The sequence below is a fragment of the Eubalaena glacialis genome, chromosome 9 (assembly GCF_028564815.1).
Source record: "Eubalaena glacialis isolate mEubGla1 chromosome 9, mEubGla1.1.hap2.+ XY, whole genome shotgun sequence".
Taxonomy (NCBI): Eukaryota; Metazoa; Chordata; class Mammalia; order Artiodactyla; family Balaenidae; genus Eubalaena; species Eubalaena glacialis.
Window position 1 is genome coordinate 3,929,643 of NC_083724.1, and position 24,377 is coordinate 3,954,019.

General features: G+C 56.8%; 1 protein-coding gene across 3 annotated transcripts in view; it reads left to right on the plus strand.

Moving 5' to 3' along the window:
• The window catches only part of COL5A1 (collagen type V alpha 1 chain), a 159,650-nt gene that overhangs the window by 91,676 nt on the left and 43,597 nt on the right, over positions 1-24,377 (plus strand). For all 3 annotated transcript variants that reach the window (XM_061199681.1, XM_061199679.1, XM_061199680.1), the window contains exons 19-32: positions 6-59; positions 1,721-1,765; positions 3,096-3,149; positions 3,754-3,798; positions 4,401-4,454; positions 4,705-4,749; positions 5,759-5,812; positions 9,941-9,985; positions 10,334-10,387; positions 13,708-13,752; positions 14,445-14,498; positions 16,733-16,840; positions 17,518-17,571; positions 19,976-20,029. In XM_061199681.1, coding sequence (XP_061055664.1) covers positions 6-59; positions 1,721-1,765; positions 3,096-3,149; positions 3,754-3,798; positions 4,401-4,454; positions 4,705-4,749; positions 5,759-5,812; positions 9,941-9,985; positions 10,334-10,387; positions 13,708-13,752; positions 14,445-14,498; positions 16,733-16,840; positions 17,518-17,571; positions 19,976-20,029 — 765 coding nt within the window. The remainder of the gene's footprint in view (positions 1-5; positions 60-1,720; positions 1,766-3,095; positions 3,150-3,753; positions 3,799-4,400; positions 4,455-4,704; positions 4,750-5,758; positions 5,813-9,940; positions 9,986-10,333; positions 10,388-13,707; positions 13,753-14,444; positions 14,499-16,732; positions 16,841-17,517; positions 17,572-19,975; positions 20,030-24,377) is intronic.

Sequence of the window (24,377 nt, forward strand, 5' to 3'; positions counted from 1 at the left end):
CCCAGGGCGACCCTGGTCCTTCCGGCCCTCCGGGAACTCCAGGGGAAGACGGAGAAAGGGTACGTATCCTGCTGTGTGTGGGCCGCACCTGCTGCCCGTCTCCTCGGTGAAAACTGCACAAGTTGCTGGCAGCAGTGATCGGCACCTGCATCGGGGGGAGGGGAGTTGATGGGAGTGGACAGACGGCCGCACAGGACTTCCTTCCTGTAGAAGCAGATCTTAGACCTTGATGCTGGGGGAGCCGATGAGCTCCGCGTCTGAGTGAGGGGCGGACAGAGGCAGCGGGTGGCAGAGCTTGGGATTTGGGGTGAGGAGTGAGGTGCAGAGAGTCCAGAAAATGACCTTCCTTGGCCCTGGAGGTGGGGACAAGGTGACGGAAGCGTGTGGACAGAGCGAGGGGCGATGCTGCCATCCAAGGTCGGGGCCTGGGCTAGGTCGGGTGCTCAGGCAGGCTTTGCCCCGAGTCCTGGTTCTGTCAGGTGCGTCTCGGTGGGGCTGCAGACTAAGCGATGTCCTTAGACGGAAGCACAGCCCTCCCGTGGCAGGGAAGCCTGCGGCCCCTCTCCCTCCGTGCGCCCCAGTCACTTAGACAATTTCTTCGGGCGTTAGGGGTATTTTGGGGACAGGTTTAGAAGCCCCAGTACCTGGGAAAGAGAGGCATGCCTGTCCTGACAGCTCCTGGGCTGGCATCATCAGGGCACTGTCTCCTGTTGGGGCCTCAGCCTGCACGGTCCACTGTAAGATGAGAGAGGGGAGAGGGGTCCCCTAGATGTCTGTGCTTCTGGAATGAGGAGGTGCATGCAGGTGCACGCGCGTGTACGCATGTGTGTGTGTGCATGCGTGTGCAGGGCTGTGTGTGTACGTGTGCACTGTGAGTGGGTCTGTGTGAGTGCATTTGCAGTGTGTCTGTGTGCATGTGTGGGTGTGTGTGTGCACGTGTGTGGTGAAGGAAGGAGGAGGGGGCGGTGCCTTGATGGAGAGAAGCGGGGTGTGGAGGGGGCGGTGCCTTGATGGAGAGAAGCGGGGTGTGGACCGGCAGCTCCTGGTTGTGAACCAGGCAAGCCAGGGCAGCTTTCCTTGTAGAGCCAGAAGGAAAAGACTCATCCTGGTTTGCTCCCCTGGCTGTGTTTAAGACGTTAGGGCCCCTTGGGGTTGGCCCAGGGCATCTGGTGATTCTCTCAGGATCTTTCCCTACACCAGTTTCTATCATTCATGTCTCTATCTACCTATCACCTATCTATCATCTATCTATATCTATTTATCTCTATCATCTATCTATGATCTATCTACCTGTCTATTATCTATAAAGCTACCTACCTACCTATTTATCTATCCTCTACCAATTTATTTATTTATTTATATATCATCTATCTCTCTATCTCACTGTCTTTCTACCTATCTACCATCTATCTCTGTCTAGTTTCTGCCATTCTATTTTTCATCTGTATCTTTACCTATCAGGTAACCATCGATTTTTTTCTGCCCAGCTTTCCGCTCGTTGGGGCTGTGGTTTGTGAGCCCCAAACCTCGCCTTTTACTTGCAGCCTTTGGGAGTGGGGACACTCCGGGCTTTTCCTGCTGGCACAGGGACGAGTAACTCTGGCGTATGCTGAAGCAGCCCCAGGCCAAAGAATCCTGCACGGATGAAGGAAAAATTGTCTCTCTCGTGTCCAGGTTTTATGGCTTATCCCTAAAATCCTGCTTCTTTTCTCCCCCATAGGGTGACGATGGAGAAGTCGGGCCCAGAGGGCTGCCCGGGGAGCCTGTAAGTCCACTGACTGGGTGGGATTCTGTGTCTCCTCCTTGATGCTCTGGCCAGAATCAGGGATCGACTCAGAGCATAGATTAGAGAGAGGCTCAGCCTTGAGACACACACATCTGGGGATCTCCTGGGAAAGGAACGGGTGAGGTAGGCGGACAATGCTAAGGAGTCAGCCTGAGCCTTTGCCAGGGAGGAAGCCCCGGCCCCTGAAGGTCGTGGCTGGGACTGCAGGTACAGACGTGGTGGGTATCCTGGGTCCATGATGGTGGGTGTCCTGGGTCTATGATGGTGGGTGTCCAGGGTCCATGATGGTGGGTGTCCAGGGTCCACCATGTTGGATGTCCAGGGTCCATGATGGTGGGTGTCCTGGGTCCATCAGGGTAGGTGTCCAGGGACAGTCACTTGACCTGCCACACTTTCTGATGGCTACATTTTCCAAATAAAGAGTCCTCCAGTAGGGTGTCCCTGCCTGGGCCTCCAAAAGGTCTTTTCCCTAAGCTGACTTCTATTTAAGACCAGAGCAAATTTCCTCAGTGACAAAAGGACATTAATTGCTTTTCATATACTGTTACTTTTCAAATGTCTCATTTTTGTTACCCACGTCAATGTGGCCATACACATCTGGGGACGTTAATTGAGGAGAAATATTGCAGGCGCTGCATAGAGGAGAGCCCGCCCGGGGTCGGCGTTTGCACCCCTGCTTGGGACTAAGTTACACCCTAGGTGTCTGGTTAGCCATAAGGGGGATTCATCAACACAGCTCTCCCCTTAACACAGGTCTAGGTGATGCCTTCTGGGTTATTAACGTCTGAAAAACATTTATGTGATTAGGTATTAAAAGAAGGAAGGGAACATTTAAGTGGCAATGAACGTGGGAAGGGTTTCTCTTCTAGTGCATCTGAGGAGGTTCTATCAAAATTAAAGGCACTCGAAATCACGGTGCCTTGAAAGGCTCTGTAGTTCTCCAGCTGACAGGGAGGGAGGGAGCGGTCCGGATGTGGGTCCTTCCCATGGCAGGTAGTGACCGCTCTGTGGCCCCTCCCCCTGTGCGTGGGGCTGTTCCCACACACAAGCCCCTCCCGGCCAGGGAGGGGGTACTGAGCCCCTATCAGTTCTAGCCATCCCTGCCTCTGGTTCCGAGAGCCCGGGTGGAGAGCTGGGCTGCGGTGAGGAGTTGAAGCAGAGGAGAAGGGGGAGTTGGCCACACTCCCCGGGAGACCTGCCTCAGCAGCAGAGGCTCTGGGAAGAGGGGTCGCTGAGGGAGGCTGGGGACAGGGCAGGGGGCTGGGATTCCTGGCCGAGTCTGAACCTTCCTTGCTCTTTCCTCTCGCAGGGGCCTCGTGGTCTGCTGGGGCCGAAGGGGCCCCCAGGCCCTCCTGGACCTCCTGTAAGTCCTTTGCGTGTCTGTCCCATCCCTGCCCTTGAGATCCCGCCCCCAGCTTGTGGTCCACTCGGGCCTGCGGGCAGCTCTCCGCGCTGACAGCTGTGCACACTGCCCAGTGCTCGCGTTGGGTGTCTGTGGGGCCCTGATACTCACCCGTGGGAGGGCAGCCCCGGCAGGTGTGGGCTTGCAGGTGGAGATGCAGGGTTCGCTGTATCCTTCCCTGCACACAGCATCTGCCGTTATAAACAGTCACCGGGACGCCCATTTTCCCCCCTTGAAAACACTTCCAGTAGCATCTTGGCAGCTCCTGGAGGGAGACAGAAGCCCGTGGTTCTGGCAGGGCTCTATCCAGGGGGCGGCTTCCCCAGGGCTGGCCCCTCTGCCCAGCTGTCCGAGAACTCAGGGCTGCCCCACACGATGCTGGGGCCTGGCAGCCCCGCTAAACCCTAGCCAATCTCGGGATTTATTTGGGATCAAGCCTTTCCCCTCCCCCAAAGGATGTGGCGTCCTCTGACATTGCGGGCAGGGACCAAGCTGTGTTGAGTGGACTTTTCCTGTTGGGCTTTGTTAATTTTCAGTCTCTTTTGTTTCAATGTCATTCATCCAGGGTGTGACGGGAATGGACGGCCAACCAGGCCCGAAGGGCAATGTGGTAAGTCTGGGGGTCCCGTGCCCCGGTCTCATGGCGGTTACCCCTGGGCTCTCTCCCAGCTGCTCGGGGCAGGGGAGGGGGATCCATGCCACCAAACCAGATGGGGATGTGACGGGAAGGGTGCAGACTCTGAGCCCCGGCCCCGCGAGGTGCAGGCCTCCAGCAGGAGAGCACGTGTGAGATCCCGGAGTCGGTGCTTGCTCCGTCCAGAGCCTGACCGCGTCAGCGCAGGTGTGGGGGGAAACCTCTTTCTCGCTGTGCGTGGCAAGTTGGTGGTGGCCAGGTGCTGTGACAACGCCCACTGAGCGAGAGAGGGGTCTCATGGGTCTCTTGTAAGGGTCCGGGAGAATTTAGCTGGCGCGATGATTTGGGAATGTTCAGCCGGATGGAATATTTTCTGGTAGATCCTGTCTCGTTCCTCCTGGCCAGCTGTCTGCCGTACCTGCACAGACACGGCCATGTGCTCCTGGCCCGGAGGGGCCTGGATCTGGCTCCCTGCCTGCCCCGGGGCCCCCTGCGTTTCCATCTGGGCACCAGAGCCGATTGCACCCCCTGCTCGCCCTCCAGAGCCCCCTTCAGTGCCTCACTTGTGTTTCCTGTAGGGTCCCCAGGGAGAGCCCGGCCCCCCGGGACAGCAGGGTAATCCAGGCGCCCAGGTGAGTGAGCCGGGGGGGCTTGTGGGCAGCGGGAGGTGCAGGTCTGCAGTGCCCTGGGCGTGAGCGGCCGCTGAGTGCAGCCCCACGCTGCCAGTCAGCCCAGAGGGGCCCGCAGCCTGGAGGTGACCCAGGATGGGGTCGACACCCAGATGAGGGAGAGGGTCGGGGGACGATGGGCAGACGGCAGGGAGGGGTTCTGAGTCAGTCGAAAAGTTTCCTGACCTTTCCTGCTCACTCTTTCCCCTCCCAGGGTCTTCCGGGCCCCCAGGGTGCAATCGGACCTCCAGGAGAAAAGGTAGGTGGGCTGAGCTGGGCATAGGGGTGCTTGCCTGTAGGGTGCATTAGGAGCACTGGTCACCAGCTTGTGGTGTGGACCTTTGTCCTTCCTTCCTTCCTTCCCTCCTTCCCTCCTTCCTTCCCTCCCTCCCTCCTTCCTTCCTTCCTTCCCTCCCTCCCTCCCTTCTTTCCTTCCTTCCTTCCCTCCTTCCTTCCTTCCCTCCCTCCCTCCCTCCCTCCTTCCTTCCTTCCTTTCTTCCCTCCCTCCCTCCCTCCTTCCTTCCTTCCTTCCTTCCCTCCTTCCCTCCCTCCCTTCCCTCCTTCCCTCCCTTCCTCCCTCCCTTCTTTCCTTCCTTCCTTGCCTCCTTCCTTCCTTCCTTCCTTCCTTCCCTCCTTTCCTCCTTCCCTCCCTCCCTCCCTTCCTTCTTTAGCTATGTATAAGGTTGCCAGATTTGAGAAGAAAAACAGATATGGGACGCTCAGTTAAATTTGAACTCTGTTGTCTGAAATTCCAAATTTAACCGGGCATGTCGTTTTGTTGTTGTTTGTTTTGTTTTGTTTCTTTTTGCTAAATTTGGCAACCCTAAATATATCCTCGGCACCCCGAGTCCACATGCTGGGGAGAGAACCGGAGCCGGAGTCCTTGCGCGGCTGGCGGCTCAGCCCCAGGTGTCCAGTGAACTCAGCACCTGGGGCGGCACCAGTAGAATGACAAAGGGGCGGTTCTCAGTGCATCATAGCCCCTGGCCGCCACTGTTTGAGAACTGCTCCTGACTTCACTGGGCGGGTGATTTTTTTCCGGTAGCAAAACTGAAGGCTCTGGAAACAGCAGAGGGTCCACTCTCTTTGGGTGCTGCCCGTGGCTGGAAGCTTTGTAGCCAGTGGGAGAGGGTGCCTGTGAGCAACCTTTTTCAGCAAATGCTCTTTGAGCAGAAATGTTGAAAAGTAACTTTGGGGGCTTGTAGAGAGGCTGGGCAGCTGAGGGGACCCCTGGGGCATCTGCTCATGGAGTCTGTGGTTTGTTCTAGGGCCCCCTGGGTAAGCCAGGCCTCCCAGGAATGCCTGGTGCTGATGGACCCCCGGTGAGTACCACTGCCCACCTCACCCTTTACACCCCACCTGCCCATGTCCGCCCAGCGGTGGGCACTGGGAATCCGGGCAAACGGCCCCTCCCCTCGCTCTCGAGACGGCCATGCATGCGTGGCCCCCGTCTCCTTTTCCAGCTCCTTCGATGAAGACCTGTCCGATGGCGAGCTTGATCGCTCGGGAATTACTTACTGGGTTTTGGACACACTTTCCATAATGTGGTTCAATCAGAGGGTGGTGATTGCATGAGTAGGAACGTCCGTTATTTATTGGGTTATTTATTGGGGTTTGCTGCCCGTGATCAGAGCCCAGCCTCATACTTGTAGCTCTAAGGAGGGCTGGGCTGGCCTCCGAGCAATCGTGTGTGTTACCAGTGCCGGGTGTATTTTTAACCATCACGCACGGAGAAGGGGGGTGTGAACACGCAGCTGTGGAGCTAAGTAGATGCTGCCTAGAAATAGGGAGTGAGGGACAAATCCATCTGTGGCCAAGCTGTGAGGGGGAGGGGCGGGGAAGTGACAAACGCTGGGTGTGGGCCTGTCTGCGTGAGCTTATCTGCACCCACCCCCCTTGTGTGAGTTGCCGGTGAGTTTTTTGTTTTTCAGTTATTTTTAGCATATCCAGTTGATGCCGAATAGAGAGCCTATTTCAGAAAATGAGATTAGCGAAATTATTTCAGACACAGTTATTTTGTTGTGTTAATAACGCCATTAAAAACGAAGCAAGGAAGTTCAGTCTGTCAACCGTTAATTGGTGATTGGTGATCGGCATAGGACGGTGTCTTTCCATTTTCATGGCTGAGAATCCTTTGGTCCCGTGAATCACACATCACCCATTGTCCCATCTTTGTCTGAACCAGCAGATTACAATCCTATTCCTGCTTGAACTGCTTTGGGGGACTCAGTCTCCTGGACTGAGTTTGGATATGAAGAGATGAATATTTTGCAATATGTCTTTTATGTGCTTTCATTTACATTGACGCCTAAAATTGCATTTTCTAATGATAAAATATTTTCTTCTGGAAAATAAATAAAATGACAAAATGAAAACTACCTCTGGTCCCATTCCTATGGGTTAAACCCTGATAGCAGGTAAATGTACATCCTGTCAGCCATTTTTTCTATTCGTCTTCTGCAATATTGGGTGTCAATGGGGCATTTCCCTCAGTGCATCATGTCAGGAAGGGGGCGGTGCCTACACGGCCCCCGCTTCCCTGACCTTCCCGGTCACACCCTGGAATCCCCCTCTCTGAATTGAAACTCCAGTCACTAGGGTCCCTAAAGAGCCACCAGTTTCCTTTCAGATTCTGTGGGGAAAGAGGGACCTTTAAGAGGGTTAGGGAGCCAGGAGGCTGCCTCTCCATTTCTCTTCCCCAACCAACCATCACACTTTAAAATATGAGTGTACGAAGGACCCGAGGGAGTGTAGTTATGCTGCGTCAACGCTGAAGACGCTCAAAGCAAAAGATAAAAAGGGAAAACATCAACACTACAGGCTGAGGGAAGCGGAGCCCTTGTCTTAGGTGAATCGGAAGGAAGCAAAAGATTTAAAAATACTCTCCTTACAGAGGCATCACACGGTTGATCAACCTGAAAGAGAGGGTTTGTTCCTTTTCCCCTTTGGGTTGGTTTGGCGTGGCTTGGGCTGAAGAAAGAAAGGAAGATAGATTTCAGAGCCCTTGAGAAGTCTGAGGGGTTTCGGGGCAGACTCGATGCTCTGGAATAAGTTGTGAGGTTGTTCAGGGCAGCACACAACAAGGATGCGGGCTATGAATCATGGCTCATGGGAATATTACAGAGCCAGGAAAAATTGAATTCCAACAAATATTCAGTGACATGAGGAAATGCTCATGATATAATAGTAAATTAAAAATACATCTTCTGATGCCAATTTTGCATGCAAATGTGCAGAGAAAATAGATTAGCTGTGCTATATCACACCCTTGGCCACCGTTGCTATGAGTGGTGAGGTTATGAAGGGTTTTAATTTTCTTTTCCACTTGCCTAATTGTCTACAATGAACGTATATTACTTTTTTAATCAGAAATATATCAAATACAAATAATTTAAGCTTTATTATTTTTCCATTTGTCTACAATGAACATATATTACTTTTTTAATCAGAAGAATATCAAATATACATAATTTAAGTTTTATTACTTTTCCGTTATAAAGTCTTGCTGGTTATAGAATACTGGGGAAAGGCCAGCAAGTAGAAAGAAGGGTGGAAACGGCCTGGCCTTTCACGGCGAGAAAGCAGCTGCTCTGACTTTGATGTATTTCCTTTCCATCTTTTTCTGTTCAAACATTTAAAATAAATGAGCTTCGTGCTCCCCCCCAGAAAGTTACTCTCATCCCCAGAAAGTTACAACTTAGAATGCATCTAAGAAGCTTGGCTTTGATTCAAACAGCAGTAATCATGGCGGGGACTTCCCTGGCGGTCCAGTGGTTAAGACTCCATGCTTCCACTGCAGGGGGCACAGGTTCAATCCCTGGTCAGGAAACTAAGATCCCGCAGGCCGCCTGGTGCGGCCAAAAACAAACAAACAAAAAAACAGTAATCATGGTGACGATCAGTTCCTCTTTTTTATCTCTTCCAAAACACTGCGATCAGGTCTATTCTTACCGCCACCATGTAAGTGAGGTCATTGCCACGTGAAGGGGTCAGCTCGCTTCCCCACGTGAGTGAGGTGTGGGGTCTGCCCCCGTGTGTGTCCCTGGGGCCTGGCTTTCACCACAGCTCAGTTCCGTCACAGAAAAATTCTGGGTTTGATGGAAACTGTAAAAAAGGCCCACGAAGAGCCCACATGGCAAAGGGAGCAGGACCCTCCTCCCTCCCAGCCCTCCCCAGGGCAGGATCTTCTCCTGGGCACCGTTTGGGTGCAGCCCTGCCGGCCTGGGTTGCTGGTGCCGTGAGCCTCGTCTTGGGAAGGGGGATGGCAGGCAGTGTGTCCCTTCCAGGCCCGGGCGGCTGGCGTGGTCCGACCGGTGCCTAACTGTCCTCAAGGGCTCCCTGGGGTACCCCACCCTGCAAAGGAACTTCTGCATCCTTCCCCTCGTGTTGCCACCATGATAGGCTATTTGCAATGGCATCAGATCCAGTTCACGACTAATACAAATTGAAAAGAACACACACATATCCTTTACTTGAGTTGATGAGCTCTGGGTCTCCACAGTGCTGCTGTGTTCTACAAGTAGCGTCCTAGAACTTTAGAACAATCAAGCTGGATGAGCAGCCAACCCACCCTCTCATTTTACACACACGAAAGTGGAGGCCCAGAGAGGGCAAGTGACTTACCTAAGGTCACACAGCGGGTTGGGTGTTACCAGAAGTAGAACCAGACCGCCCTACCCTGCCCTGCCAGCATTCTCACCACACCACATGGCCTCTCTTTACTGGAATCCTTGGGGGTAGAACTGTATTTCCAGATAATGAATACTTCTGTTTCTGTTTTTATCATCTGTGTTTGGCTCGTGAACTCAGAGGCATTGAACCTAGTCACCAGCTTGGGTCAGAAAGTCAGAGAAGGTCAAGTTCCTGAGAATAGAATTGATGGGGGCCAGGGTAGAGGGGGCAGTGACCAAGGGGCCATGAGCAGTTCTGCGGGGCCTCAGCTCTGCATCTGTGGGGTGGGATGTATATTCTCCCCTGCGCTCAGCTTCTGTGTCACCTGGGGGTGGCTTTGAAGACCTAGGGTGCGTTGGGACCCGGGAGGTCTGGTCCCACTTCACTGTCCTTGTTTGGCCACCGATTCGGTTTTGCTGGGTGGCCTTGAACAAGCACCCTTGGCACTGTCCCCTCCCACTGCACTTGGGGGCAGGCTGGGCTCTGGCTGAGGCAGGGGATATTGGTGCACAGTGGGGCCCATCTATGGGTTTTGAAGCACATGCCCCTCTGCTGTTGCCGGGGCCCGGCATTATTCCCATTTTACAGATGAAGCAGCCGAGGGTTGGGACTAAAGGACTGGGGGTGACCAAGCCGCTGTGGGGAGGGGTGGGGAGGAAATGGGAGGGACCTGGGCTCTGACCCTCAGTTTTGAAGACAGCTACAGGGGAGCTGGAGCATGGCCAGGCCTGCTTTCCCAGAGGCCACTGACTTAACACCAACCTTCTCTTTCCTGACAGGGGCACCCTGGCAAAGAAGGCCCTCCGGGAGAGAAGGGAGGCCAGGTGGGTACTGGCCATGCCCTCGGCCCCTCCAGCATCTCCTGTGGGATGGGCAGGGCTGGCCCCCGCCATTCTGGGACCCCCCAGTCCAGAAGGGGCTTCCTGCCCTGTCCTCACCCATCCTGAGACACCCCTGCGGACCCACCTTCCCTGTGGGGCTGGGCAGTGCCCGCATGCCTACCCCCGTGGTCCGACCTGGGACGTCCATCCGCTCTGCTTGGAGCGCGAGGGCAGTGTGCTGGGGGCAGGCAAGCTCTCCGGCTTGTTCTGGAAGGATGCAGGGGTGGCCCAGAGAGAGCCCTGCACCCTCCACCTGAGATAGGCCTAACGCGCTTTCCCCTCTGGTTCCAGGGTCCGCCCGGCCCCCAGGGCCCCATCGGCTACCCAGGCCCTCGTGGAGTCAAGGTGAGGGTCTTAACAGCCTCGGGTCTTCCTGGAGGTCAAGGTCGGGACTGCGGGGCACGGCTGGGCCGGTTTTAGAGATTCCTCTGTGCTTTAACCTCCCTCCTGCCCAAAAACTGGGGTGGCCCTGGTTTGGGAGATTGGGTCCCAGAATGTGGGCCGGAGCAGGTGAGGGAGGGGCCCGCGGGGCCAGGAGGGGCTGCAGTGGAGCAGGGCACACTCCCCGGGGTGTCTAGGACAGCACGAGCAACATGGTGGTGGCCGTCTGCCGGGACGGGGCGGCACCCTTCTGCCCCATGCTCCTTCTACTGTCACCGCCTGCCAAGTGACCTGCTGCTCTGGAGCCCCTCAGAGGCAGCGGATCTCAGCCCAGGTGACGAGCTGGGCACCCTTTCCTGGGATGCTTGGAGCTGTTTCTTCCAGGCCGATCACATCTGGGCAGACCTCGTTGTTGGGAGATGCGTTCGTGGGAGACGTCCATTTATTCACATCGTGTTGAAAGGCTCCTGGAACCGTGTTAAACGGGCGCAGAGGTCCAGAGCAATACTCCAAACACAGGGCCCTGTCTGTTTGCCCTGAGCTGACAGGGTTTGCTTTGAGCTGTGCAATTTAGTCTCAGTGATGCTGCCCTCTGGACATTTACACGCAGAGGGAGGTGCCCCCAGGGGTGTGTGTGGGAAGAGCCCTTCTTTTTCGGGGTGGAGATGCTGCCGTGTCTTCAATGTCAGGCTTCCCACCCGCAGGAAAGCTAAGGGTGGGTTTTTCTTTCAAAATGACTGTAATTTGATGTGAAGTATCATATATACGAACGTGTATAAAACATCTAGTTTATCTTGGGGGATTTGCAGGAACACACCCATAAGCTCCAGAGTCCCCACCTGTGTCGTTCACGGTCCTTTATACTTTCAAGCATTTTTCCACATCAGGGTTCTGTGTGGAGGACACAGAACCCAAGACTTCAGTTTTTAGTAACTTACCCCGAATTACCCCTAAATCCATGCAGAAGCCAGGACTCAACCCTGGACTTGCTTATTCCTAACCAACTACCCCATCCTGACCCCAAGGGGCTCCGACTTCCATTTCGCAGAATTGGGATGTTCCAAGGTCAAGGGCAAAGAGATGCCCCAGGTCAGGACCCTTAGACAGGCGGCTTCTCTCTGAAGCAGGCTTTCGCCCCACACACTGCCTAGTGAGTTTATAAGGGCGGTGATTTAGCAACTGTGCTGATTGTGTGAGCTCTGTGCGTGTTTATTTTGCAAATTCCCATTGCACAAAGAGCCTGTGCCAGCCACCGTACACGGCCAGTGCGTGATGCTGCTTCTGTGAGCCGGGAAGGTGTCTGCCCTGAGATGTTTGTGGAGAATGCTCTTATCTTGTCGGTCTGATTAAAATTCATCCGTGATATGAGCAATCCCACTAGACGGGCAAGCGGAGGGTGGAAGGAAAAGCAAGACTGAACGCTATATTCATTGGAGAAATAGATTGCGGTGCCCGTGGCGTGATGAGCCCCGGAGGGCGCTGATGGCGGAGGTGGGGTGGGAAGTCCTGGTGTCACCGTCAGAGACCAAGGTCCTTAGCTTTCCTCCACTGGAGCCCTGCCTTCCTCCTGGGAAAGGTGCTCCTCCAAGCTCTTTGATCTCACTGACCTTTAAGCATCCCCCGGGCTGCCCTCTGACTTGCCCCTTCCTCAGGGGTCTGTTTGGGCTTGACTGTCAGCAAATCAAATCACCCGCTCACTGAGCCTACGGGAGCTGCGTGGGCTGGCGGAAGTCCCCCAGTACGAACTCACTGGAGGCCTTCGGAAGGCCCTGTCCCCCTCTGTGCCCTCACAGCCGCTGGCCCAGCAACTCCTTCCACTCGGCTGTTCTGTGACCTCTGACCTCGCTCCCTGAGCGCTGGACCACCAGGGCCATGGTGGGAGCTCTAGCCCAAGGGTTCTCACCCAGGGCAGAGTCTTCCCCCAGGGACGCCTGGAGACATTTCTGACCGTCTCGGCTTGGAGGGGCAGGGCAGAGGTCAGGGAGGCTGTCCAACCCCCTACACTGCCCGGGGCAGCCTCGCGACAACAAACTATCCAGACCCTGAAGGCGACAGTGCGAGGCTGGGAAACCCTGATCTGTTTGTCTCCTTGGCCCCATTCCCCTGGCCTCGGGCGGGTCATGAGACGGTAGAACTTTAGGTCTGGGAGGGATCCGAGCAATGCCATCTTACCCTCTTCTTTCTGGAAGTGCATGGGCAGGGGAAGCCCACCTGGCCTGCCCGGCCCTGGTGCCAGAGTCCCCCCCGCACGACATCAGGGTTTCGGGGTAACTGGCCTCCCCTCTGTCCTGAAGCCGACCATGGCCTGGGCCGATGGAGCCAAGGGCCAAGCCCAGCTCTCTGCGTCTGTCCAGCCCCGTCCCTCTGTCCCTCCACAGCTTTCCTCAGCTCTCCTGGGCCTCAGAGAAAAGGCTCAGAACTGCAAATTCTGTGCAAGGTTCTTGCTACAAGAGGGCAGCTGGCAGCCCGAGGGACCTGGCTGCAGCCTCAGCTGGACCCGAACGGGAGGCCCGGCCTCTCTGGGGCCCCACGGGCTGGTGGCTTGAGGAAGCTTCTGGCAGTCAGTCGGGGGCAGGCTCTGCAGCCTGCTGGCAGGTGGGGGGCATGGCTGTCAAGTCCACTCCAGGGATGGAGTGGTTTTTCCTGGGAGACAGGGAGGGGGCAGGTCCTGCCCTGACAGTCTTGTTCAGCACAGGGATGAGAACGTCCCGAGCCGATGTGATGAGGGCAGTGGGAGTGGCTGGTGTCGTTAAGTGGTAATTATTATTACTACCGTTGTAACGTATGATTATACGTTAATAACAATAGAGAATGAAGATCATCCGACAGCACACAGCTCCGCTCACCGAACACCTGCTGTTTGCCGGGCGCTGTCCCAGGGCTTCCTGAGCCCTCCCCTCCCCCCAGCAGTGACAGGGGGAGGGTTGTCATCACCCCCTCTTTCCAAGTGAGCAGAGGTCTGGGGCCTCGTCCGAGGCCACGTGTTGGGGGCCTGACCCCGTCTGCCTGATTCCAGAGCCCGAGCTCAGGCCTCACGTCCCCTCTGCTCCCCAAGCAGAGACCGAGAGAGAGAGACCGAGATGTTTCTAGAGGAGGGCAGGGTGTCAGTGGGCGACGCCCTACACACCCGCAGAGCTCTCTCTCCCGAGGCTGGGGACAGTGGGAGGGGACTGGTCTGTGTGGAACGCTCAGGCTCCCCTGGTGTTGGGGGTCAGGCCCATTTTTTGTGGGGTCCGTAGAGGCTCGGGCTTGTGGCTACTCACTTTTCTTCTCTGTTTGCGCAGGGGGCGGACGGCATCCGAGGTCTGAAGGGCACCAAGGGCGAGAAGGTGAGTTTCCCCTCCTTCCCTCAGGGGCTTGGCCAAGAGCCGGGAAGGTCCACCCTGGGAACTTGAGTGACCGTAGGCCACTGACATTTTGAATCCCCCAATTCACAAATAGCATAATGTGTACAGCTCCCCCGTGAAATGCGGGACTAGGTAACTGAGAGACGCCGGCCACCTGCCCGTCCTCGGCCCAGCCCGCAGGCGGGACAGCGCACGTCCCCAGACCCTTCCGGCGATGCCTGTCCCTTCCAGCTCTTCCTGGCCCCCCCGTAAGGCCATCAGCAGCAGTCCCATTCCCCTTGGGGGCTCTTCCAACTGGCTCCCCCTCCTCAAACATCTGCCTGTCAGCCGCTACTGGGCCTACGGTGATGCTTGGACAAGACAAAGACGCTCCGAGAAACGGATGCTGACAGATTGGGCGCTGGGCTACCCACCGCCCGGCCGTGCAGAGCTTTTGAACTCAAACAGGGTGACCAGGGCTGCAGCACTCCCACTGCAGGCTGCAAAGCCAGCCAGAACCGCAGAATGCAAAGGGTTGACAGGAACACATCTCGCAAGGGACAGGGGGCCGGGCACTTAGAATCCTCTGCCCAGAACGTCTGGCGCTGGTGTTGAGGCCCAGAGGCTCTGGGTGGGGGGACCTGGGCGGTGGGTTTTCTCATACAGACTGAGGCTCTCTCCGGTCCCCCGTGCAGGGTGAAGATGGCTTTCCGGGCTTCAAAGGAGACATGGGCATCAAGGGAGATCGGGTGAGTGTTTGGGGGCAGGGAAAGGTGGGCCGGGCGGGAGGCCCTGCTGGGGCCACAGGGCAGCTTCTCAGGACAGAGGTGATGCCTCCGTGGAGGCTCCTGGGCCGCTGGCAGCTTCCAGCTCCTCCCCAGCTTCCAGTTCGGAGCCATGGCAGCTGGCACCTGGTCCTAAACCCCTGCTTACAGGGTCACCTGGACCCTCTGCCCTGTGTCCTTGCCCTGCATTAGTGGGTCAGTGGGAACTTGTTTTTTTTTCTGGCCGATACCCTGGTTTGCAGAGCAATTCTTTTGGGTCAAGAAGGGTGACAGGTGTCTGGGAGAGAAGAAGGGGTCGCAGAAACGACCCAGTGCACCAGGGAGGGTAGCAGCCTGACCACGGCCACCGGCCGGTCACTGGCAGGGCCACGCCCTGACCAGTGCTTTGAGTGTCTTGGCCCCCAAACACTTTAGCTGCTGTTCGAACCCCCAGACAACCCCCGTGTTCCGGGACCTCCTGCTGGGCTGTCAGAGGTTGCAACAACCTAGTTGGTTTTTAAGGAATGATTAACCTCAGCTCCAGGGAAGCTGGTGGGTGCTGGGGCGGGATGGCGTGTGCCACGCGGCTGGCGCCCCACAGAAAGCCACTGGCGGTGTTTTTGTGCAGATGAGGAGAAGGTGATGCAGGTGGCGCTTCAGGAAGTGGGGTATGGGGCCAGCTGCCTGCTGCCGCGGGGACACTTGGAAGTTCCCCCGACAAGTTCGGAATGAGCGGAGGCCAGGCAGAAGGGAGGGAATGCCCACACCCCCGGTGGGCCCGCTGTGGCGGCAGCCGCACGCACGCCTGGACGGACGCCGTCGTGGAAACAGGGCTGTCGTACAGGCCGCCCTCCTGTGCCCCACAAAGCAGATGCCTTACCAGAACCTGCCAGGGCCAGAGAGCCTGCACACTTGGCGCTTTGTCCCACGCTGAAAAGGCAGACGTGATCCGAGGCTCTGTCAGAAGGGAGGGGAATAAAAGAGAGGGGTTCTTTGCACAGTCCTGTCCCAGTTATATTGCTGCTGAAGACAGCCATTCTAGAACTTTCTCTGCGGTGACGACTCCCCTCTTCTGAGGGCCTCTCTCTGTCTGGCTGGTGAAAGTCCCTTTTATCTTCCTTTCCAGCGACTTGATGCACACATTTGGGCCCATACTAGGAGAGTGCATTTTCAAAAGACGTTCCGCAGTTGCACGCCGTGCCCTGAGTGGACCTCTGGCTGGAATTGGATGAGGATGGATGGGGGTGGGGTGGGAGGGGACACTTCCTCAGCTGGGCAGCGAGGCTCCTTAGTCTTGATTTCTCCCAGAGAGGAATTTCTGCCCAGTGCTTGGCATTTCCTAATTTTCTGAGTGCTCAGAAAACATGGGAAGGATTCTTTTGTTGAACGAGAAAAGCACCTCTTAGGGACAGAGAGTCCTCGACCTGTAGACACATTGGGGCTGGGGAATAAGGGAGTCCTTAGCTTTCTTTATCCATGCAGCGCACATTTCTGTTGGGGGTTTGCACAGCTGTCCTGCAGCTGCTCCCGGAAACCAGTGATCAGAGGAGGACCCATCAATACACAGAGAGGGCCAGGGTGGGCACTCCCGGAAACCAGTGATCAGAGGAGGACCCATCAACAGACAGAGAGGGCCAGGGTGGGCACTCCGAGGCCGGGCCAGGCCCCTGCTGCTGCACTTGGCCACCCCCCAAGGCCCTCTTCCTTGTGTGGGCTCAGGCCTCCCCACCTGTTCCTTGGGGAAGTTGGATAAGGTGACATTTCGGTTCTTCAGTCTCTGGATACACCCTGTGGGTCTCCCTTGTGCCATGACGCCCAGGCGTGGCCCAGCCAGGCCTTGTGGTCCATTTTGATACCTCCTGGGGCTTCAGGGGAAGAAAGCAGCTCCCCCAATGCACGGCACTTCTGCTGTCTTTGGGGAAGTAGCAGTTCAGGGCTACCGTAGTCACCGAAGTTATTTTAGCCAAGAGGTGCTTGATTTGGAGAAGGTCATTGGGAACAGGAGAGCGGGGGCTTGAGTGTGGGCCCCGAGGGGCAGCGGTCGCTCAGCAGAGCTCTGGTCTCCTTGGTGCGAGGACGAAGGTCCATCTGCTTGAGGGGGCCCAGTGGCTCTTACCGCCCTGGCCTGGGATCCGGCCCCTCACTCCCAGACGGTGGGGGGGACCTTGGGGTGCTAGAGACTCTGGGGGTCTCCTTCACCTTCTCTTTCTGAACTGCAGGGGGAGATCGGCCCACCTGGTCCCAGAGGGGAGGACGGTCCCGAAGGCCCCAAGGGTCGTGGAGGTCCGAACGGCGACCCGGGTCCTCTGGGACCCCCTGGGGAGAAGGTATGTGACACAGGAGGTTGACCGCTTCCCGGGGACAGTCTCTTCCCGATGGCCTCGGGCGTCCAGGCGGTGGCTTGGTCAGGCTGAGCCCCGGGTGGGAGCTGGTGCGAGACCTGACGTGGTTCCTGCCCCTTGACTCCACCCAGCACCCTCGTCCCCAAATCCACTCCTGGAAGAGTTCTTCCTCCCGCTGGTCACAAAGCTCGGGGTCTGAGCTTGGCAACCACGTGCACCCTGTTTTGTGGTGGGGCGGGCCGGGCTGAGGGCTCCCGACAGCTGCTCTTACACCTGCAGGAGGCCGCCCACCCTCGTGTTGCTCCCCTACCCCCTACCTTCACCCCCGAACAGGAACCGGCTCTGAGTGGCCCAAACATCCCGCCCTGTCCCGCCCCAAGGCTGGAACTCTTTTACAGAAGGATTGAACAAAATATCACAGACAAAGAACTCTTTTCCTTTATTTGGAGCGTTTGCCTCCACCCACTATTCTTCAGCAGTGGCGTCCATCCCTGCTCGAGGGCCCTTTGCTTGAAACCAGGCACGGCGCTCTCCGTGATGACCGTGTCCTTGGCCTTTGGAGACTCCAGCCTGCTCCAGTCTCCTGCCAAGACACGCTGGCTTTCTCTCTGCTCAGAGAAGCACAGAGCTGGCCGTGAAATGCACCTCCTTTATTTCCCCAGGGAAAACTCGGCGTCCCAGGATTGCCCGGCTACCCAGGAAGACAAGGGCCAAAGGTAACGTACTAACTACCTTGTTAGATTTGACAGTTGGCGTCTCCCTGCCCCACACACTATCACCCCTTTGCCCTCCCTGGCGTAGCTGCTGCGACAAAGCAGAAGGTCACGGTAGCTGTGTCTCGGTTCTGCCCCATTCACCACCGTCTGCGGTAATTCGGCTAAGTCAGAAGGAGGGGCCTGGACAGTCAGGTGAGCCTTTTCAGAGAAGGGGACCACCCAGCTGAGCGTGGGCTGCACCTCGGGATCCTCAGTGCCCCTGGCCTCGTGGGGACCGTTGTGCACTGGTTTCTCCACACCCAGAACTTGTGTACCTCTCTCAGATTTAACTCACCCTGGAGATCCAGAAGTTATTTGCTCATAACTGAGCGTAAAAGAAAGATGAAACCTTTCTTACCGGAAATCATGCTTTATTTTACGTGTAACAGCTCCTTGAGGCTTTGCAAATCATTTAAAACATTATTTTTTTTAATCTCACCTTTTATTATTCATGGTTCTTCCTTAAAAAATAACCAGCTGCCTTCACTAGAGACATAATTAACAGCAAAAGAGAACTCGTGGGTCTCTTGGGTTTGCGTCCGTGCGTCCTGCCCTTCTTGGGCTTCAGGCCTCTGGACACCCCGCTTGTTAGCAGAGGGAAGGCCCCGTGGGCTGGGCTGCAGCTCTAGGTATTTCCTTGCTGCTGATGGCAATGCTTACATCCGTCCTTCCTGTGGAACGCGAAGGCCCCCACTCAGCAGCCGAATCCACAGCCACCGTGCAGGGGAGATCACTTGCTGTGAAACAGGAGTTTTGTTTAGTATCTGCCAGCGATGTAGTCGCTGACTGCAGTGCTGTCCACTGTATTTGGAGGAAGAGAGGCTGATGGACCCATTTGCTCTCCTGAAACGCGTGTCCTTTTGGGGGAGGAGAGGAGAGAGAGGACGAGTTTGGGAAGGACGGGAGTAGGGGGAGAATACAGATCAAGTTCAGGCAGCTTTTTGGAAAGATGAGGGCAGAACCTTGCAGCTGCTCAGGCAGTCCGGACAGTCCTTGGGCGGTGACCCAGCTCCTGAGCCGAGCACTGTGAAGCCTGCATCCCAGGTTTTCCCGCCTTGAAGCTCGGTACAGTCTCCTATTTGGAGCAGGCAGGCGGGCACATGGGTGGCTTGGCAAAGCTCAGCACCCTGGGAGAAGTTCAAGGTTTGAACACTGGTCAACTTTTCCTGGTCTAAGCACACGTTCAGGTCAGGATTTTAAGCCACACAGAGAGTAGAGACGTGCTGAAGAAATGCTTTAGACAGTGTCACTGGGAGCTCACGTGGTAAGTGTTGGGATATTCGTCCAATCAAAGCCCTTAAGTGCATCCCTGCCTGTGTGCACCTTGTAAAGTTCTAGAACTAAAGAGCTGTGCTAGGCCACAGTCGGTGCATAAATTTGCATTCATTTCTGACTTTATAAGCTGCCGTGCTTTATTTAGAGGTGTTCTGGGAAGATAACAAAACATGGCAACAAGGTGCAGAAAACAAATGTCATAAATGTGACAGTCACACATCATCTCCAGTTAATCTGAGTGGCACATGTTCCCTTTTCTTCCAAAACACCAGTGTTTTGCAGAGATGGGTGTGTGAGAGGAGGGTGTGGAGAGAGGGAGAAAGGGGAAGCCTGGTTAAGATTCAGTTCTGGTTTTTAAATTTGGAGTCTGTGAGATGCTCAGGAAATACTGAGTAGGCAGGTGGGTGGATGAGTGGTTTGGTGGATGGATGGATGGATGGATGGTGGGTGGATGGTGGTTGGATGGATGGATGGATGGATGGATGGTGGATGATTTGCTGGTTGGATGGATGGGTGGGTGGGTGGGTATATAGTTGGATAGTGGGTGGGTAGATAGGTGGATGGATGGTGGGTGGGTGGATGGATAGACAGATGGTGGGTGGATGGTGGATGGATGGGTGGGTGGGTATATAGTTGGATAGTGGGTGGGTAGATAGGTGGATGGATGGTGGGTGGATGGATGGTGGGTGGATGGGGGTGGTGGGTAGATAGGTGGATGGCGGTGGGTAGACAGGTGGATGGATGGTGGGTAGATAGGTGGGTGGTGGGTGGGTAGATAGGTGGATGGATGGTGGATGGATGGATGGTGGGTGGATGGGGGTGGTGGGTAGATAGGTAGATGGCGGTGGGTAGACAGGTGGATGGATGGTGGGTAGATAGGTGGGTGGTGGGTGGGGAGATAGGTGGATAGATGGTGGGTGGATGGGTGGTGGGTGGGTAGACAGGTGGATGGATGGTGGGTGGCGGGCAGTGGGTGGGTTTGGTCCGAGACTATGAACCCTAACAGACTCTTCTTCCTGCTGGCACAGGCAGCATAGCTTGTCCTCCCGACCAGGCTCTCAAGCTTCTTCCCTAATTAACTCTCTTTCAGGGTTCTATCGGATTTCCTGGATTTCCTGGCGCCAACGGAGAGAAGGGTGGCCGGGTAAGGATGGTCTGGCCTCTGCCCAGGCGGCTTGCTTTGCTGCCTTGGTATTTCGCGGGTATATTCTCCAATGCATCCTGTTTATTTCTCACCCACTTCGCTGCCAAAACTGCTTTCTGGAACAGCTGACCTTAAGCCTGTCCACTGAGCGCTGGTGACTTTTGGACCCCTGGGCGGGGCAGTGCCGCAGTAGAAAGGGCAGCAGGCCGGAGAGGAAGGCATGCTGAGAAAACAGCGCTTTCTCATGCACAGCCGCCATCCCGACAGCTCTTTTGGTCACTGGCGAAACCCAGATTCTCCTCTTTCAGCCCAAGTGACTTTCCCTCCGGGCTAAGTTTAAAAGGAAGGAAAGGAGTTCTGCTTTGTGTCTCACGGACTCTGCTCACCCAGGGTCAAGGCGCTTCCTTCCTCCTCTTCCCATGCTGCCGCTGTCACGGGACCCCGCCAGGTGCCACGCGCTTTGCTTCCCTCTGTTGTCCCCCTGAGGGAAGGTGATCCGAGGGCTCAGGCTGGGGGAGCCGTCCTCCCGGCCCCCTGCCGGCCCAGGCCCTCCTGCAGGAGCTGCCCTGAGCGCTGCTTAGGGAAATCACGGGAGGCTGCCTGAGCGCTGCCACTCGGCCGAACAGGATAGGAAGGGTCCTCTTGGGCCTTTGGACTCTGAACGGCCTTGTCCACAGGCGTGTGGGGTGTGTGCAGAGCAGGCCTGGGGAAGACGCTGGGCCCAGCCCGGTCCCCTCTGCCCCAGGCTGGCCCTCCCCACACAGACGGACGGGCTGCCCCTCCTCGGAGCGCTCGCTACAAACTAATGTCACTGCGTTTGAGCAGAGACAGTGAGATCTCTTGAAAGCAGGGAGGAAGACCTCGACCATCCACAATCCACGTACACGAACGTGTCTGCCAGGCTCACAAAAGAGAAAAACGGGGACTTTTCTGAGTGCAAGTCAATAGCATAACCACAGGGAGACCTTTATCTATTTGTCTGTGTCGGTATCTAGATGTGTCTACACCTGTGTCTGTATCTGCAATGTTTAGATGTATGTCATGTCTATATCATGTCTGTGTCTGTATCTGTAACTGTCTGTGTGTCCATCATCTGCCTGCCTACCTGTCTGTCTAGTTCTTCCTTGTAGGGACAGTCTGACTAGTGTCTTTAGGGAAAGACTGTCATTTGAGAAAAGTGGTCCAGGGTCTGGTAAAAGCGTGGGAACCGCGGGGTGACAGGGTGGGCAGCCCCTGAGCTTGTGGAGAGCACAGGGCTTTCCGTACCACGTTGCCGTGAGAATCCCCAAAAGGGGTCATGACGGTTAACAGGGGGTCACGTGGTGTGACCACAGGCCCTGCCGTGGAGGAGCTGGACTGCAGATCCCGGCCCCGTGGGGTCACGTAGAGCAGCAGAGGCCTGGCCGTGGCTCTGGGGGCTGGCACTCTGGCCCAAGCTCTGCTCCCCTCTTCTGCCCCTCATGCTTCTCCGCCTCCCCACTCCCGAGCTGAGAAGGTTGGGCAGATGCCTGGATGCCCCCCGGCCCTCACGGGCCGTTGTTCCAGTGCGTCAGCACGTGGATCACCAGGGTCACCACTGAAAACGGGTTGTTGGAAAGCAGGGGGGCCTGGGACCAGGAGACTTCCTCCTGTTCTGAGGTTCGGACGTGGTTCCTGGGGCCTGAAACCTGGACACCCTGAGGAAACGATCTACTTCGGGATTTACAGGGATTGTCGAGTTGCATGTGGCTGTATCATGGCCACATGGGTGGGTGTGGCCGCCAGCATTTAGAGAGAGCTGGGATGGCACAGACGCCAACTTTTCCAGAAGGGAGTGGTTGGGCCGTGGTCAAGCATGACTGGAGCACACGTCTGTTCACTGTGGGAGAAATGTGCCTGGGGCACGGCGGGGGAGCTCAGTGCCCCCCAGGATCCAGGGGAAAATGGCCACGTCTGTCCCCAGGAAGCGTCTGAGATCACCCTGCTTGCAGCAAACAAGTTAGTGCCGCCGTTTCAGTGCACGTCCTGGCAGACGGACAAGCCCCCGGGCCTGAGACCCTGAGCATTCATTGCTTAGCCGTGGGCTCCCCATGTCCCTGCACCCAGGAGAGGACCCTGGAGTCACGAGACTCAGCACTTACGGCACGTCTGCCCATCCCTCCAGAGAGTCAGACGCCTTTATTCTGGAACCTTCCCCATGGAAGGAAGGAGAAATCCACCTTGGCTCTCCTGCCCTGGACTCCAGATCTCCCCAGGTCTCCACTCCGAGGCTGTCTGCCCACGAGCACCCTCGCCGTCCTTGGCTCAGAGGATGGAGTGTGTGGGGATGCTGAAGAATCCAGGGGGAGGTATCTCCCGGGGCAGTGGCCTTCCCGCAGTCCTTTCCTCGTGGTTTTGAACTTGCAGTGTCGGTGCCTGTCCTGCTCTCTCGTCCTCGTCAAACTGAGTTACAGGCTTGTTCTTATGTCGCTGTGTCTGTCTGTTCCTGCAAACTGTTTGTTGAGCGTCTGCCCTGCCCATATGTCCCGGGTGCTCTGTGAGCCCGGGGGTGGGACACTGCAGGAAAAGCCCAAATCCCTGCCCTGGGGGAGCTCACCTTCCAGAGCCGGGACTGTGGACAAATCAGTAAGTGAAGCAGATGACGAGTCGGATGCTGGTCTGTGCTCTGGCAGAAAATAAGGCAGGATGGGCAGGGAGGGAATTCAGGGGAAAATTGCGATTTTAGGTAGGGGGTCAGGGCCGACCTGGAGGAGGAGGCCTGAGTTAAGGGGCAGAGCCTGGGAGGGGCAGGGGACAGAGGAAACCCGCCTCAGGGGTGGAGGACGGGGACCAGGGTGTGTGGTGGTGGAGGTGAGAGGGGCCGAGGCCCCAGGACTCCAAGCATCCCTATGGAGCACTTGACCGAAGGTGCCACTGCATTTGAAATGTCATCCACGGGAATTCCACGTGGAGATGATCGCACTTTGGATGGGAACCATGGGAAGAGTGGGGAAGGTGGTGAGAAGTACAAGTTCCGTGCCCTCGGTGCCGGTGGTCCCCGATCCTGTTTCACGGTTGAGGAGGAGGGGGACGGCTCTGTGGGCTGACAACGGCGGGACCCAGAGCGTAGAGGTCAGACTCCAGGCTTCCTGGGGCGGGGGCCCCAGGTGTCCGTCTTCAGGCTGCTTCTGCACTCCAGAGGCTGGAGGCGAAACACAGAAGCTGAGACCAGTCTAGACCAGCCAGGCAGCCAGCCCAGCCCCGGACGGGAGCCCCTCACCCCTGCTGGCATCATGAGGGAAGCCAGACCCTCTGCTTGGTGATCTGTCTGGCGCGGTTGGTCTCCTGAGCCGTGGTGAACGGAGGAGTCCCCCGGCAGTCACTGGTGTGACTGTCCCCAGCTTCCCTTGGCTTTGGAATTCAGAGTGACTGGGGCCATTTGGAGAGAGCTCATTCACTTCTACAGCAGGTGCTTCTAACGTCCTGTGAAGTACCAGGCCCTGGGGACCTTGCCGCCCAGAGAGGGCACCCAGAGGCCCGCTCATGAGTGATGAGCGTGAAGAAAGACAGGTGAATCGGGGTGTCTCCCAGGAGGAAGAGCCTAAGCCGGCAGTCAGAGGAGGCCTCCTGGGGGCGGTGACATTCCTGGGACCCAAGGAGGGACAGAAGTTGGGTGGGTGAAGTGGGGAGGGCGGGAGGGAGGAGGGGAAGGAAGGCTGGCCATGGCTGCCCCTGCAGGCCGAGGCCTGGGGGGTGAACAGCTGACCTGTGCTCTTTATCCCAGGCCCTGGGGACCCACCCAGGCTTTCATCAGGGGAGCAACGTGGGAGGTGTTCAGAGTAGCTCTGGTCCCTGCTCTGGTGTGGGGAGCGGATGGGAAGGGAGCAGGCGGGCTGTGCTTCTCTGGAGAGGTCGTTTCACTCTCCTTTTGGACATTCTGGTCCAATGGATGCTTCTCGGTGCTAGGATGCTCAGCGTGACGGGTGGCGTGTGTGCTGATACGCGTGTGCCTCCCGTCTGACAGCTGCTTGTGAGCCGGCAGGTGCCCTTCTGTCCGCCTCATCCTGGCCTCTGCGGAGGCGCTGGCTGGGTTGGGGGACTGCTGGCTGTGGATTCCACGTACAGCTGGCTGTCATGTGAGCAATCGACAGTCTGTCCCTGTCACTGGCCTGCACCCCGGGCCAAGGCGGGGTCCCAGCCGGCCCTGCCTGGGAAGAGCCAACCCCTTAGGAGCACCACCAGCGACCGGAGGCTTCTGCCACCTGCGTCGGGCATCTTGGCTCGAGCAAGGCTAGTTCTGGGATGGCCCGTGCCTCCCCCCGCAAGGACACAAGGACAGGCGCTCACGGGAGATTCTGTTAAGGAAGCCGTGGATGGGGTACCTTCTGTT